The sequence below is a fragment of the Canis lupus genome, chromosome 6 (assembly GCF_011100685.1).
Source record: "Canis lupus familiaris isolate Mischka breed German Shepherd chromosome 6, alternate assembly UU_Cfam_GSD_1.0, whole genome shotgun sequence".
NCBI lineage: Eukaryota > Metazoa > Chordata > Mammalia > Carnivora > Canidae > Canis > Canis lupus.
Window position 1 is genome coordinate 5,812,494 of NC_049227.1, and position 15,555 is coordinate 5,828,048.

Consider the following 15,555-nt stretch of genomic DNA (forward strand, 5'->3'; position numbering starts at 1 on the left):
ACCCCAAATTTGTATGTGGGAACCTAATCCCGATGCAATATTGGGAGGTGGGGCCTTTGGGAGAGATGAGGTCAGGAGGGAGAAGCCCTTAGAAGGAGATAGTACCCTCAGAAAAGAAGCCCCAGAGAGCTCCCTTGCACCTTCTTCTTTTTCTTCTTCTAAGATCTATTTATTAGAGGAACGTGCTCATGAGCAGGGAGAGGGGCAGAGGGAGAGAATCCTCAAGCAGACTCCTCACTGAGCACAGAACCAGACTCTACTCAGGGCTCAATCCCACGACCCGAAGATCATGACCTGAGCTGAAGCCAATAGTTGGATGCTTAACTGACTGAACCCCCAAGAGCCCCTCCCTCACCCCTTCTAACATGTGAGGACTCGTGCGAGATGGTTGTCTAGGAACTAGGAAGCAGGTCCTCTCCTGGCCCTGAATCTGTCACCACCTTGATCTTGGACTTCCCAGCCTCCAGAACTGTGAGAGGCAAATGCGTGTTGTTTATAAACCACCTCGTGTGTCTGGTGTGTCGTATTGTGTTACAGGGACTTGGATGGAGTAAGATAGCTGGGTTTGCGTTCCAGCTGACCCACCATGACTTACACCAGCCCTTTCCTCACTCTGGGTATCAGTTTCCTTATGTTTATGTGTTGTTGTTGTTGTTGTTGTTTTTTAAGATTTTCTTTATTGGGGCATCTGGGTGGCTCAGTGGTTAAGCATCTGCCTTTGGCTCAAGTCATGATCCGGGGACCTGAGATTGAGTCCTGCATCGGGCTGCACACAGAGAGCCTCCTTCTCCCTTTGCCTCTGTCTCTGCCTCTCTGTGTCTCTCATGAATAAATAAATAAAATCCTAAAAAAAAAAATCTTAAAAGAAAAGATTTTATTTATTTGACAGAGAGAAAGAAAGCACAAGCAGGGGGGAACAGCAAAGGGGGAGGGAGAAGCAGGCTCACCACTGAGCAGGGAGCCCAATACAGGACTCAATCCCAGGACCCGGAGATCATGACCTGAGCTGTAGTCAGATGCTTAACTGACTCACGCAGGTGCCCCCCCGTTTCCGCATATCTAAGATGAGACTGTTAAGCTAGCTTGTCTCCTAGATTCCGTGCAAGCAGGAGGCACTTGCCTGCCTATCTGTGTCTGTCTCTCTCGTCTCCTGGCTGCACCTGCTTTGGGAACTTCCCGACCGGATGCAAGCAGTCTTCTTCCCATGGCCCTTGCCCACTCTGCCCACCCCACCCTGGGCACTGGGGCACTCACTGGAGCTGGTTGATGATGACCATGCGCACGTGCTCCCGGGCCTTCAGGATCTTCTCCAGCCGGTGGATGTCATACGTGTTGGGGTTCCGGAAGGGGATATCGTCAGGCAGGCCCGTGACCTCAACGGCGTCAGGGCTGTCCCGGATCAGTTTATAAGGTACCAGCACGGGCCGGTTCAGCCCCAGGGCCTCACCTACAGGACACAGTGGGTCAGCGCAAGGAGAAGTTGTCCCCAGGTTAGAAGCTAAGTAAGCCCTCTAGGGAAAGGGCTGGATCCTGGCACATTCTAGCTCAGCAGCCACTGTACTAGAGCTTAAAAAATCAAAACACACACACACCCTTTTTAAAAATCCACTTAGCAGAGTAAAAATCTAATGCCCAGTGCTGACCATTAAAACAGATGCTTCCACACGTGCCTGGTGCAATGATTTCACATGTGCCTGATTTGTGAAGTGTGCATACCTGGAACTGACAAATGAGGATGTCTGCCTAAAATCTACTATCATGTTAGAAAAAATACAAAGTTCTTACTTAAATATTTATGGATGGGGATCCCTGGGTGGCGCAGCGGTTTGGCGCCTGCCTTTGGCCCAGGGCGCGATCCTGGAGACCCGGGATCGAATCCCACATCGGGCTCCCGGTGCATGGAGCCTGCTTCTCCCTCTGCCTGTGTCTCTGCCTCTCTCTCTCTCTCTCTCTCATAAATAAATAAAAATTTAAAAAAAAATAAATATTTATGGATGATATGAAAGGGTGTCTTGGGTTTGTTTTCAAAAATTTAGAAGTGTGTACACGGAAAGAGAAGTGACATTGGCAAGATGCTAGTGATCATAGGAGCTGGCTTTGGGTGATGGGGTGGCTCACTACGCTGTCCTCCCGCATCTGTACACGTTTGAATTTTGATTTCACAATAAGTGAAAAGGACAACCCCCCAACACCCAACCACCAGCAGAGTTGCTTCTCACTCTCAAAGTGAAACCCCAACTCCTCGTTAGGCCTGCCTGGGCCTCCCTGCACATCGGGGGCCTCCCCCAGCTGCTTACTCCAGGCCCTCTGGCCTCCTAGCTGGTGTCCAGTCACCCAGCTGTCCCGGCCGCCTGGCAAGCTTTTCATGGCCTGTGTGTTCCCTCCTGACACTAGGTCTGGGCTAATGTGTCCCATCTTCCCAGGGGCTTTCCTGCTCCACCCATGCCCAGCAACCCCCCTTGTCCTGCTACTGGGGTTTTGAGTTTTGTCTTCTCCTTTATCACTCTCCAAAATTCTACTTAAACATATTTTTTATCACTGCCTGTCTCCATGCAACAAAACGGAAATAATACTAAACTCATCACAAATAAAATGTAACATATACAAAGTATCTAGCATACACAGTCTGGCAGCTCAATGATCTAGAAAGCTCCACTGTACTTGGCTGTAACCATATTATTATTATTTATTATCTTAAGATTTTATTTTATTTTAAAGATTTTATTTTTAAGTAATCTCTATACTTAATGTGGGGCTTGAAGCTGAGACCCTGAGATCAAGAGTTGCACGCTCTACCCACTGAGCCAGTCAGGTGCCCTGTAACTGTATTAATTGTCCCACCTGGGCTGCGCCCGAGCACCCAGGATGCCTTCACCTAGCATCGCATGGCCCTTACCTATTCTGTGTCCACCTCCCTTCACAGATTCTGAGCCCCAGGAGGGCAGGGATCGGACCCTGCCCCACAGCTCAGTGTGTGTTGGGCAGATGCAGGAGCCCTGCCCTTGGCAGTGGGCATGGCCTCTGCCGCACAGCCCACCCCTACAGGAGTGGAGATGCTGACCACCACCATTGCCCTGGGCGCTCCTGACAGGTTCTTTCCCCTTCCTCAGACGGGTAGGCTCCCACCAGTCATGGGCAGGGTAGCTGTGTCCCCAGGAAGCAGGCAGGCCAGCTGGGGGGAAGTGGAGGAGACCAGGTTGGCTGCAGAGGGAAGGAGGGGCAGCCAAGGAAGGCGGCCCCGCACACCCTGCCCCGCACACCCTGCCCCGTGGGCCCTGCTCCTCATGCACTGACCGTATTTCTCATTGAAGAGCTCCTTCACCTGCTCGCGGAGGATCACCTTCTCCCCTAGTCTGTTGGCGTCATCTTCATCTACAAGAGGAAGACAGGGGGGCTGTGAAGGGTGGCACCCAGATGGGCCCTTGGATGGGCTCCTGCATGGCATCCCCAACCCTCACCTGTTGGAGCCTTCGTGCCAAGCCCTGCCCACCGAGATGATCATCAGGCAGCTGTGTTTCTGGCCCCGGTTGTCTGTTTATATCAACCCATCCATCCCTACTTCTCTGAACAACTTCCCCAGCACAGGACCCCCTACCTCCGACCCATGTCAGGCATGGAGCACTCTGAGGCTGGAGAGGCAGTGAGCCTCCTTGGAGGAACCCCCAGTCTACTGGGGGTGGTACACACAGTGTCCAGCCATGAGTGTGACAAGCAACACGCGGCAGGAGTCTGGGTGCCCCCCCCGCCCCGCTCTGCAAATCTGGGCAAGCCTCCTGGGGGAGGCTGTTTGAGTGTCCTCTCAGAAGGCAGGCAGGCAGCTTCTGCTGGATGGGGGTGGGCTGGGAAGGTGTGGAAGGAAGTAACGCAAGCGAGGGCACCAAAGGGTGAAAGATCACGGTTTGTGGACCTGGGCTGATGCACAAGGTGGTACCAGGGGCGCTGGCAGGATTGAGCGGGGCTGTCAGATACTAGCTCCAGCTGCCTGGCAGGGCCTGAGCCTGAGGCTTGTGAGCAGGGAGTCAGGCATGCAGGGGGAGTGTTGGGGGCTGCAGCCTCTGCACCCAGGGCCCAGGGCAGACCTCTGTGGGCACCTGCTCTTGGACCTTTGGCTCCCCTCGCTCCCATCCTCGGTCTGAAGGAGCAGCAGGTCAGGTGAGCCCTGAGATGGGGCCTGGGCCAGGCTTGGGGTTGTGGGGAGTGGGGAGGCAGAGGGTGTGGATAGGATGGAGGGGTCCCGGGGGCAGAGGGGCCTGCAGGCTATTGCCCCGGGCTGGGGAGGGAGTTGACTGGGCCTCCGGGCAGGCGGGCAGACAGGGGTGGGTGTGGGGCGCAAGCAGGCCGGGAGCCAGGGGCCTGGGAGACGCGGGGCAGGACAGACAGAAGGAGTTTGTGCAGAAAAACAACTCCTGTGTTAATGTGGAAAATCTCACAGAACTCAGTTCAGCTTTGGAGGCCAAGTCAGGAGCTGCGTCTAGCGGGCTGGGCTGGGCTCTGCGCCGCGTCTCTGCCGCCCAGGACGACCCTGGCCTCGGGGGTGTGTGTGTGTCCAGCGCTCCCCACGCACCCACCGCCAGGGGAGGGCCCCCCTCCCAGCCTGATGCCCTTCTTCCCGGGGCTCCTGCCCTGCTGCCTGGGCCCCCGAAGGCCGGCGGGCCGGCTTGGTCCCGGTCATGCCCACGCTCCCCTGAAACGAGATGTGCCGTGTCTCGGACTTCCTGCAGAAGAGCCTTCGACCGTGGCCACCCGGCCCCCGGGGTGCCCGAGACCCTGCACACGTCACGCATCCCACACAACGTCCTCCTCGTGTGTCCCCCTCTCGGGGAGTAAGGCCCCACCAGCCGGGCCAAGCCACGGAACTCGGCCCCACGTAGAGCCGTCCTTCCACATCGCCCTCCAGGTGGTCCCCAGGACCCCACACTGACAAGCATCTACCTGACCCTCTTCCAGGTCCTGTGGACAAGCTGACACAGTCCTGGGGTCAGGGCCACAGGGAGGCGGCAGAGGTTTTCCACACCCACCCCACCCCCTTGCCACCGGGGATTCCTCTGGTGGCCGGGATTCCGAAGAGACATGCGGCACCCCACAGGACAGGGAAGGACGGCCTGGATTCCCATTAATGAGTGTCACTTGCTCTGCTGGCAGCTTGCCCGGGCACCATCATGGCCACCCCTCCCCACAGCCGAGGATGCAGAGGCTCAGAGAGGTTAAATAGCTTCCCCAAGACCACACAGCTGCTAAGTGCCTGGAATAGTCCATCTGTCTGACCAAGAGCTCTGGGTTCCCCAAGAGCTCGGTCTCCCTGTCTGTGGAAAGAAGGGCTGATCTTCGGGATGTTTCCTCTAAATCTCTTGTCCTATCAGCTGACAGTCCTGAGTCTCTGTCTCTTCTAGGGCCCAGGGCAGGGCCAACAGGGCTGTTCTCCCCAAAGCCAGGCAGTGCACAGGACCTCAAGGACGAGCCCGGTACGCTGAGGTCACTGTGGCTGGGGACACGGCGGTCTCCTGTGTGTGCAGGTGTGTCTCTGCTACCCTGCCCTGGCCTCGAGGCTCTGGCGGCTGCGTGGACAGAGAGAAGCACACATGGGGCAGGCCTGAGCCTCACCTTGGTAGAAGCCACACCAGGCTCCAGAAGGGCACAGAACCTGAAGCCACAAACCCAGGCTTGTGCCAGCCCTGCCACGTGAGGGTTGTGTAATGTCCCCTCTCAGTGTTTCTGTTCACTGTCCTGACACAATATTGGTCTTGGACAAATATTTCACGAAGACCATCCCGCCTGGATATGGTGTTGTTCCTGGGCATTTAGCACAGACCACAGAAGACAGCCCTGGTCCCAAGCAGGGGATGGTGAGTGACACGTGGTGACCCACTGGCCTTGATAACTATCAGTCCAGGGCACATAGGGGGGACTCTAACCCAGCTGAGAATCAGGGAGGGCTTCCCAGAGGTGATGGCCACACTACCCATGGGATGCAGCCTCCTCTGTGCTGGGGCTCCCGGCATCCTGTGGGTGCTAAAAACACATCAGTGTCTAAGTCCTGCTTGGTCTGGAGGGGGAGGGGAGAGCACCCCCAGACTAGGCTGTGGCTATCAAGGAGGAGTGACACCATGGGTCGCAAAGAGGAAGAGCAGTCGGGTCCTGATGGAAATGGTGGGAGCAGTGAAATGTCAGCAAAGTGGGACCTGGGCGGCCTGAGGGATGCTGGTAGCAGTGGGAAGTGTCCCTGACACCTCTGGAGGGTGCTGGGGGGCTAGGTGCTGCTGGGTAGTAAATACATCCTGTGTGCACACCACCAGGCCTCAGAAAGGGTGTCTCCTGGCCTCTCCTAACTCTTCATTTTTATTAGTTATTTATTATTTTAAAAACATTTTTATTGTTCTGTTTTTATTTAATTTGAAGGAAGGGAGTTACATTTTTCTTAAAGGACATGTTTTTGAATGAAACAGGCTAGGGTAGGCTCTGGCTGGGGCTGGAGGGGAGACAGCCCTGCCTGTCTGGGTGCTCAGAGGGAAGCAGACGTGGGGTGGTAAAGGCGGACCACAGGGGCGGAGAACCCCCGCCCCTGCCCAGCGTGGTGTCCCTGCTCCAGCCCCAAGCAGGAGAGCCATGCTCCCTGTTGGCCTGGGTGGCCCAGCCAAGTGGCCCACTGGGTAGGTTGTGGGCAGGTCCTGAGACCCCTTCCCAACAGCCAGGCTCCTGCCACCACTGTCACACACTCATCAGCTGGAGAGGGTGTGGCCAGGCCTGCTGGGTCACTGGGGAATGGTCCCCCGGAGTCTGGTCTGCTTGCGGGCAATAAACGACCAGGAAACTGCCTCAGAGGACATGGGGTGGGGTGGAGAGAGCTCAGTCACTGGGGCCCTGTGGGGCCTCAGCCATAAACCCAGTCTGAAGGGCAGCCCAATGGCCAGGAGTTAAGTGTTTACTCTGAGAGCTGACAGCTTGGGTTCAAATCCTACCTCTGTTATTAGCTCGTGACCTTTTTTTTTAAAATAAATTTATTTTTTATTGGTGTTCAATTTACCAACATACAGAATAACACCCAGTGCTCATCCCGTCAGGTGCCCCCCTCAGTGCCCGTCACCCATTCACCCCCACCCCCCGCCCTCCTCCCTTCCACCACCCCTAGTTCGTTTCCCAGAGTTAGGAGTCTTTATGTTCTGTCTCCCTTTCTGATATTTCCCACACATTTCTTCTCCCTTCCCTTCTATTCCCTTTCACTATTATTTATATTCCCCAAATGAATGAGAACGTACACTGTCCTTCTCCGATTGACTTACTGCACTCAGCTAGCTCGTGACCTTGAACAATTCCCCAAACCACTGGATTTCCTCATTTGGAAAGTCGCTACCACAACAGAGAAGGCCACGAGAACCAAGTGACGACATTACGGCCGTGCCTGGCATGGTCCCCAGGGCTGGTCTTACTGCTTTGAGGCCCAAGTCACCAAACCTATTCTGGGGGGGACCTACCTGAGCTCCCCTGAACCCAGGCTGGCTATAAAGGACACTGGTGTCTGCAAACATTTCAGAATGTTCTCCATTTGGAGAGGTCACAGTCAGGGCTCAAGGTGGAGTGTGCGTGCCCCCAGTGTATCCGCCTGGATACCTGTATGCAGTGGGAAGAAAGGGGGGCCTAGGACTGGTGACATGGGAGCCCCTGGCTCAGCAGACTGCAAGGCTATCTCGATTTTTCTACACCTAATGCTATATGGTGTTTGGAGAGTCACTCAACCTCTCTGGGTCTGTTTCCACATCCCCCAGATGGGAATCCCGGCCTGCCCAGGAGGATCCCGTGATGTCACATGTAAAACAGCTGAAGGCCTCCCACCATCAGAGTCAGGCTGTCCCCGACATTATTAGCAGATCAATGCTTCAGTTATCCTGGAGGCTCGGGGAATTAAACTTGACATGTGAGACTCTTTCAGATAACAGGTGCTTATTCTCTCAAATCCCCTGGTTTGCTGGACCCATCTGGGGGCAGGCCATTGACTCAAATGCATCAAATAGCTCTTTCTGATGTAGCACACGGTGGGGCAGGGGGCGGGGATAAGGGGGGGGGGGTCGGCCTCAGGACCCTCCCCCACCCACCAGGGACCTTTACCCCCTACCCCCAGGGCAGCGACACCCTTGATGACAGGCCCACCCTGTGGGCATTTCTGCCTCTCTTCCTCTTATTCCGGTTTATTGGTCTCCTCTCTGGCTCCGCCTGCCCCAGTAGCTCTCATTTGCTCCCTTCTAATCCGCCGTCTGTTAGCCCCAGGATTAAGGCAGTTTTGCCTGAGGGAAGAAAGCAACCAAGCTTATTAAATCCTAGCAGAGCCAGGTGCGCAGTGGAACCCAGCTGGCTCGGGGGAGCTGCCCGCAGTGGTTCCACAGCCCTCTCCCAGGGCAAAGTACGAGAGCCCGGGCCTCTCCACCAGCTTGAGGTCGGCAGCTCAGACTGGTGTCTGCGCGCAGGAGGGGCGGGGGGGGGGGGGGGGGGGGGAGAGGGAGGAGCCCGATTCCTCCTCTCCCCTCTCCCAGGGCTTCCACACATCCCCTCCCCTCCTCTCTTCCAGGCCTGGGCTGGGTCTCCACAGGGGTCCCCACCTGGTTGGAATAGCTGCCTCGTGCCCTCCCCCACCCTTGGTGGGGGGCACCTTGCAAGCAACACCTTCCTTTCCTGGCTCTGGGCCTTCGTCAAAAAAGAAGATGGGCTCAGCATTACCTTTCCACCTGCCTCGGTGCAGCAGGAATTCCGTCATTGTTTTAGAGACGGAGAAACGGAGGCTCAGAGGCCAAGCATGTGCGGCAGTGGGGTGGAGGCTCTCACCCCCCAGAGAAACTTCTTACATGTGTCAAAGGAAGTACGGTCAAGAGTGCTAGGGGCACTCTTCCTAACAGGAACGGCGCGGAAGCAACCCAAGCAGCTGAGGACGGCAGAGTGGCAGGGTCACCCGCTGGAACCCCACGGAGCAGCGACCGGCAGCCGGCCCAGCACCGCATTACATAAGGGCAAGTGAGGAAAGCAAGTCCAGACCTGGCACATGAGGACACACCTTGCTTAGAGAAGTAAAAAGCGGGGGCCGCCTGGGTGGCTCGGTCGGTGAAGCGACCGACTCTTGGTTTCCACTCAGGTTGTGATCTCGAGTCATGAGATCGAGCCCCGTGGGCTGGGGCCCCACGCTCAGCGGGGAGTCTGCTTGAGAGTCTCCCTCTCCTCTCCCTCTGCACTCCCTACCCGGCCCCTCTTTAAAATAAATAAATCTAAAAAAAAAAAAGTAAAAAGCAAGTGAAAGGAAACCATTTTGGTTTAGGCAAATCACACATAATCAGGCCACTGTATATGCACTAGATGTTTTTTCCTAGACGTACACACCGATGACAAAGTATCAGGCCCTGTAAGAGATGAACAATAACAAAACAGAATTCTAACTGTACCATATTGTAACAGAAGTCGTGGGAATGTGGTCTATTTCTCTGTCAAAATACCGGATTGTAGTGTACTTCCCCTTCTTGTGATGATGTGAGAGGATAAAACGCCTGCGTGGGGAAATGAAGGAATGTGAGCGGTGTGGACGTCAGGATGCAGAGTTAGGCTACTATTGGCCTGATGACCCATCAAGAGGACAATCCCTGCTCCTGGACCACAGTGGACTGCGAGTGGCCAAAGCTCGGAAAACGAAACCGCGGATAAGGGGAGAGAGGAGGGCAAGATGAGGGAGAGCATGGGGGTGGGGGCACCTTATTGGAGTGTTCTAATTCTCGGAGGGTGGTGGGCTCACGGGATTCACTGCAATATTCATTGACAAGTAGACGAATGAGCAAGAATACGAATGAAAGACTAAAAACGGATGCATGGGGCGCCTGGGTATCTCAGCTGTTGAGCATCTGCCTTTGGCCCAGGGCGTGATCCCGGGGTCCTGGGATCGGGTCCCACATCAGGCTCCCTGTAGGGAACCTGCTTCTCCCTCTGCCTGTGTCTCTGCCTCTCTCTCTGTGTCTATCATGAATAAATAGATAACAAAATCTTTATTTTTTTATTTTTATTTTTTCTTTATATAAAATATTTAAAAACAGATGCATGCTACATGCAACATAGTACCTAGAGTGGCTTTTGGAAGGTGAAAAATGTTAGTGGAGAAACTCACGGAATTTAAATATAAAGCCTGCAGTTTAGTTAATCTTGTTGTACTGATCAAGATTAAGTTCCTTTTTTTTTCTTTTTAAAAAGATGTTATTAATTTCATTTGAGAGAGAAAGGATGAGTGGGGGAGCAGTAGGGGGAAGCAGATTCCCGGCTGAGCAGGAAGCCCGACTTGGGGCTCAATTCCAGGACCCTGAGATCATGACCCGAGTTGAAGTCAGACGCTCAATGGACTGAGTCACCCAGGTACCTGGGGATAAATTCTTAGCGTTGACAAAGGCACGTGGTTCTGCTGACCCTAGGTGGGTCAAAGGGGACTCTATCTCATATCTGGGGACTCTATGCTATCTTTGCAACTCTTTGGAAATTAAAAATTATTTCAAAATGAAATAAATATTACATCAATCAACCAAACAATGGTCACATGCAGGGATGAACAATGGCAGAGTGGGTCTTGAACCATGGATCATGACTGATCTGGTCCATGCATGAGGTCCAGAGGAGATGGGGAGAACAGAGGGAAGAAAGCAAGCCTTCTCCCCCAGAGTTTCCTCGGGCATGGCTCTGTGTCCACATCAGTCCATCTCCTTTCCCTGGAAAGGCGCTCCCTGCCCTTCCCTGGAGCCCAATTCTGTGACCTCTAGCTGACAGGCTGCACCCAAAGAGCCGTAACAATGGCTGATGGGGCTCTCTGGCTAGAGCGTCCTGTGTTGGGGCTACCAGGCCCTTCCACTGCCCTCTCAGTGGCCAGACACTGGGATGCAGATCTCACACCTGCTGATGACAAGCCCACCGGAAACCGTGCCTGGAAATCTGCCCTTCACTCCTCACAACAAGCCTGACCTCCAGGTACTATGGTCCCCATTCTACAGATAAGGAGACTGAGGCTCACAGGAGTCAAGGTGCCTACTCAACGTCACCAAGGCCACAAGGTCCATAATCAGTGGTGCTAACACTAAGACGTGGTCTCTCTAACCCCTGGGTACTGCTTTCCCATTGAGGACGGCCCAGCACCTCCTCTGGGGTGTTCTTACAAAATCTCCTGCAGCCCTATGGCTTGAACCTGTCAGCCAGGCTTGGCAGGGCAAACACCAGGTTTTCTTGTGGGGGTTCACCCAGGAGAGGCAATCCTGCCTGGTGCCAGCCATGCACATGACCCTTCCCAAGGGGAATCACCTCCTTCTGTCTCCGCTCCCATTCCTTCCTCCAAGGTCCCAGCTACACAGCAGATGTCACTGACGTCACTGCCCCAAGGCCGGCCAAGCCCTGGGCTGAACTGTGGCCATGACCGGCCAGGCACAGAAGGCTGTGTACTAAGCATGATGCACAGGACGACAGCGCCCCTCTTGGGAAAGACGACAGATCTGGGCACTTGCACAGGCCAGCGGTAGAGAGAATGCACGTCCTGCTGCATCCCCGGGGGGGTACGGGGGTGATTTCCAGAACACGATCCAGTGACTGCACAACAGCATCCCATGCTACAGCCCAACACAGAGTGTGGTTGCTCCCTGTTGGCTGACACCTGTCTGCTTTCACCTGTGCATGATTAAAGCCCTAGCACCTGCAATGATGCCCAATACCACGGGCATGCCATGCTTGTTAGAGAAGTCAAGCACTGTTCTTCGAGCTCTGCATAGGTTTGCTCACTTAATCCTTCCAACAACCCTCTGTGGCTGGCCTTGTGAACACCTCCATTTTACAGACTAGGAAACTGAGGCACACAGACAGCTACCTGGCCCGGGTTACACAGTGTGAGTACGTGGGGGCCGGGACTTGCCCCAGATGTCTAACCAGCTGGCACGGCAGCCTCTCCCGTCCAGCCTGGAGGACAGAGTGTTCAAAACCCAGGCTTGTGATCCTGTTGACTGCTTATCAGGACCTTATTTCCACTTGTGGGGGGAGGGAAGAAAGAGCAGGTTCTCCTACTCTGTCTACACTGCAGTTTTTTTCTCCCCCTCTCTGTACCCCCAGTCCCCAAACCCACATTTCCAACTGCCTCCTGGAGCACCTGTGATTTTGCACATCCCCAAACAGCCTCTGCACAGCTCCCTCCAACCTGTCTCCCTCCTCTCTGGGTTTCCTTCTCTGGGGTCCTCTCCTGGTCGCTGCTTCCAACCCAGGAGCAGGCTGAGTAGTGGCCCCACACTGTTCCCATCCTAGTTCCCCAAATCTGTGGCGACTTTTCTTTACATGATGGCAGACACTGGCTGGTGGGATTAAGGTAAAGATCTTGAGATGGGGAGGTTATCCTGGATCATCCAAAGTGGGTCCTAAATGTAATCACATTTACATTTAGAGAGTCCTTCTAAGAAGGAGGCAAGAAGGTTGAAGGCAGGAGTCGGGGCAGTGAAAGCAGAGGTCAGAGTGAAGCCCTCCCCAGACCGAGGAACACAGGTGGTTTCTAGAAGCTGGGAAAGACAAGGCAACAGGTTCTGCCCTCAGAGCCTCCAGAGGGAACCTGCCCCTGACATCCTGATTCGAGCCTGGCAAGGCTCATCTGGGGTTTCTTAGCTCTACAACTCTACAGGGAAAAATAATATCTGTGCTGCTTTAAGCCACTAAATCGGGGCACTTTGGTTCAAACCTGTCCCAGCCCCATGTGGCCCCCTCGCCCACAAATGCAGATGGTCACCACAAGGGCCACTTTCCCAGAGGAACTTCTGGCAGGCCCACCCCACGGCCAGTTAGGCCTCCAAACCGCTCATCTCACTTGCTCTCTGCAGCAAGAACTTCCCGCTTGGCCTCCCCAAGAGCGTTCTCTGCTCTGCAAGTCACGTCAATCATTCTCAAGATCAAGAGTCTAGGGGACCCCCGCCATCCTTTTGCTTAAAACTTGCTGAGGACTCTGCGTTGTCCGTGGGGGCAAATCCATCCTCCTTCCCCTGGCAACCGGGGACCCTCTGCTGGTGTCACTCTTCCTGTTCCCAACCACCAGAGACATCACGGGGACATCATCTCAGTTGCACAGAGCACATAATGGGAACTCGGGGCTGCCTTATTTTCTGGAGTGGGCAGGGCACACCTTTTTCTCCTGCCCCATCTGTGTGGCATCTGTAACTCTGTGGAGGGGGCCTGGGCTTTACTGAGGAGCCACCACTGCTGTATCCCAGGACCCCGAGATCATGACCTGAGCTCAAAGCAGATGCTTAACTGAGCCACCCGGATGTCCAGTTTTAGGGCTTTAGAAACCAGCGACATACTCGTGATTCCCCAAATTATACTTCATTATATTTGATACTACCTCTGATCCCCCACTTGTGCATCGAAGTGCTGCTAGGGGACACCCTGCACTCAACATCCCACAAACCACGGGCCTGATTCCCCACACCTCCCCAGCTGGCTCCTCCTGCACGAGCCCTGTCTCAGCTACCGGCACCACGATCCTTCTGGAAGCCCAGCTGGAATCCCTGAGGTCAAACACCACTCCTCTGACTCATAGCCCACACCAGCAAATTCTGTTGGCTTAACTACAAACTCTACCCGGAGCCCCTGACTCCCCACGGCCCTCCCACTTCTGCCCGCACCACCAGGCCTAGTCTGGATTGTCACTAGCGCCTCCCCACCCTGTCTCTTCGTGCTTCTAGCCTGGCTATCCTCACCCAGCAGCCAGAGGGATTCTGTTCAATCCTGAACTGGATTCCCTCTCTCCCCTGCTCAGAGGCCTGCACTGGCTCCCACTGACCTGGGAGCAAAAGTCAATGTTCTTTTTACTATTATTAGTTTTTTTTTTTTTTTTTTTTTGAGAGAGAGAGAGAGACAGAATCTCAAACAGACTCCACACTGAGCACAGAGACCACCGTGGGGCTCGATCCCATGACCCTGAGATCATGATCTGAGCCAAAATCAAGAGTTTGCCGCTTAACCCACTGCACCACCCAGGCGCCCCAACAGCCAATGTTCTGATCCAGCCTCACACAATCTGCTCTCTCTCCCCATTTCTACCTCCTCCCCTACCATGTCCTCCCCTTCTTCCTCTGACACCCTGGTAGGTGAACTTTTGCAGTTGTTTTCCTTGCACGCACTGCTCTTCCCTAGCTCCTCGGCTCACTACCACCCCCTGAGTACACCCCGAAGTACTCCCAGGCCACGGCCTAGCTAACATGCAACCCCCCGACAATACACACCCCGTCTACCATCTGCTGGCCCGCTTCTCCTGAGCACACATCTAACATACTATTATGCTTTGTGCCTTATTCTCTGCGCCCACACCATATGTCAGTTCCATGAGGCAGGGTTTGTGTTTTTTTCCAATTGGTGTTGATCGAAAGCCCAGCACCCAGCCTAGTGCCCTGGCCTCACTGCAGCCCTGGAACTGCCCAGCACCTGAGCTCCCAAATGGGAGTATCTGGTCCCCGTGCTTGCTGAGGGCTTCAGAAGGATGGGACTGCCTGTCTCCTACTCTCACCTCCCACCAGGAGGCCTCTTTCGTCACCAGACCTCCCCGCCATGAGAAAGATGGAGTCCACCCAGTAAACCACACAGGCTGAACCATCCTAAGTGCCCATGCCTCCACCCCTGTGGCTCAGAGATGCATTTCTGCACCAGCGAGAACGTCTGTTCAGCACGTGGTGCCTGGTGGCGACGCTTCCCATCTCAATTCCAGCCCAATTATAAAGGCATTGGTTGTTTCTGAGAGCTTGGGTGGTCCCAGCCGGAGAACTGGTTTCAATGTGGTTTTCTGGAATGTGGCAGGAGCATGAAGCCGCGCCCCCCCTTCCGTGGAGTCCCCAGTCCTAACAACCTTCAGGAACCGCGGGGTCCCCCTCCCCAACCAGCAGGGCTGCCACGACCCTGCTGGGTCGCCACAGGCCAGGAAAAGGCAGGGGCCTCCCGACAAGGCGCTGGTCAGCGGCCCCCACCGCCCTGCCTGGAAGAAAGGAGGCAGAGGGCCAAGGCCGGCCTGGCAGCTGGGCACCTGCCCAAGGCCTCCGGGCCCCGCCCTGCAGATGCCAGCTCTTCCCGGGAAGGCAGCAGGGAGACTGCGACTGGAGCCTAATTAACAAAGAAAAGCAGAGATAATTAAGTGGAGAAACATGTGGCTGGCGCTGGAACTGGGATATCTTTAGAAACTCGAGAAAGGGGTTTTATTTTGAGCTCTCCAGAGCGTGACAGCGTCGGGCGCGAGGGTGTGGGGAGGGCCCCCCGGGGGGGGCACATGCAGGTGGAGCGTGGGACCATCTCCAGAGGCTGAAATGACCGTGGGGGCGGCCGAAGGGTGGAGGGCCTGGGGACCGTTGGTGTCCCCCCTCGCTCCGAGTGACCTGGGGGTCCAGAGACGGGAGGTTCACTTATCTGCCATCACACAGCCCAGAAGCGATGGAGTTGGTGCCGGAGGGGGCAGAGGGGGCTTAGCACCCCCCACCCCGGCAGACCCCTTCCCCCTCCCCTGCGCTGAGAGCAGCCCCACGCCAGTCCCCTCCTCCAGGAAGC

General features: G+C 55.2%; 1 protein-coding gene across 6 annotated transcripts in view; it reads right to left on the reverse strand.

Moving 5' to 3' along the window:
- GTF2IRD1 (GTF2I repeat domain containing 1) overlaps positions 1–15,555 on the reverse strand; it is a 111,035-nt gene that overhangs the window by 6,385 nt on the left and 89,095 nt on the right. For 5 of the 6 annotated variants that reach the window (XM_038539072.1, XM_038539071.1, XM_038539070.1 and 2 more), the window contains 2 exons: positions 3,295–3,372; positions 1,255–1,447 (listed from right to left, as the gene is read on the reverse strand). In XM_038539072.1, coding sequence (XP_038395000.1) covers positions 1,255–1,447; positions 3,295–3,372 — 271 coding nt within the window. Of the gene's footprint in view, positions 1–1,254; positions 1,448–3,294; positions 3,373–9,419; positions 9,522–15,555 lie in introns of those variants that run through there. The other variant, XM_038539073.1, reaches the window with a different exon arrangement.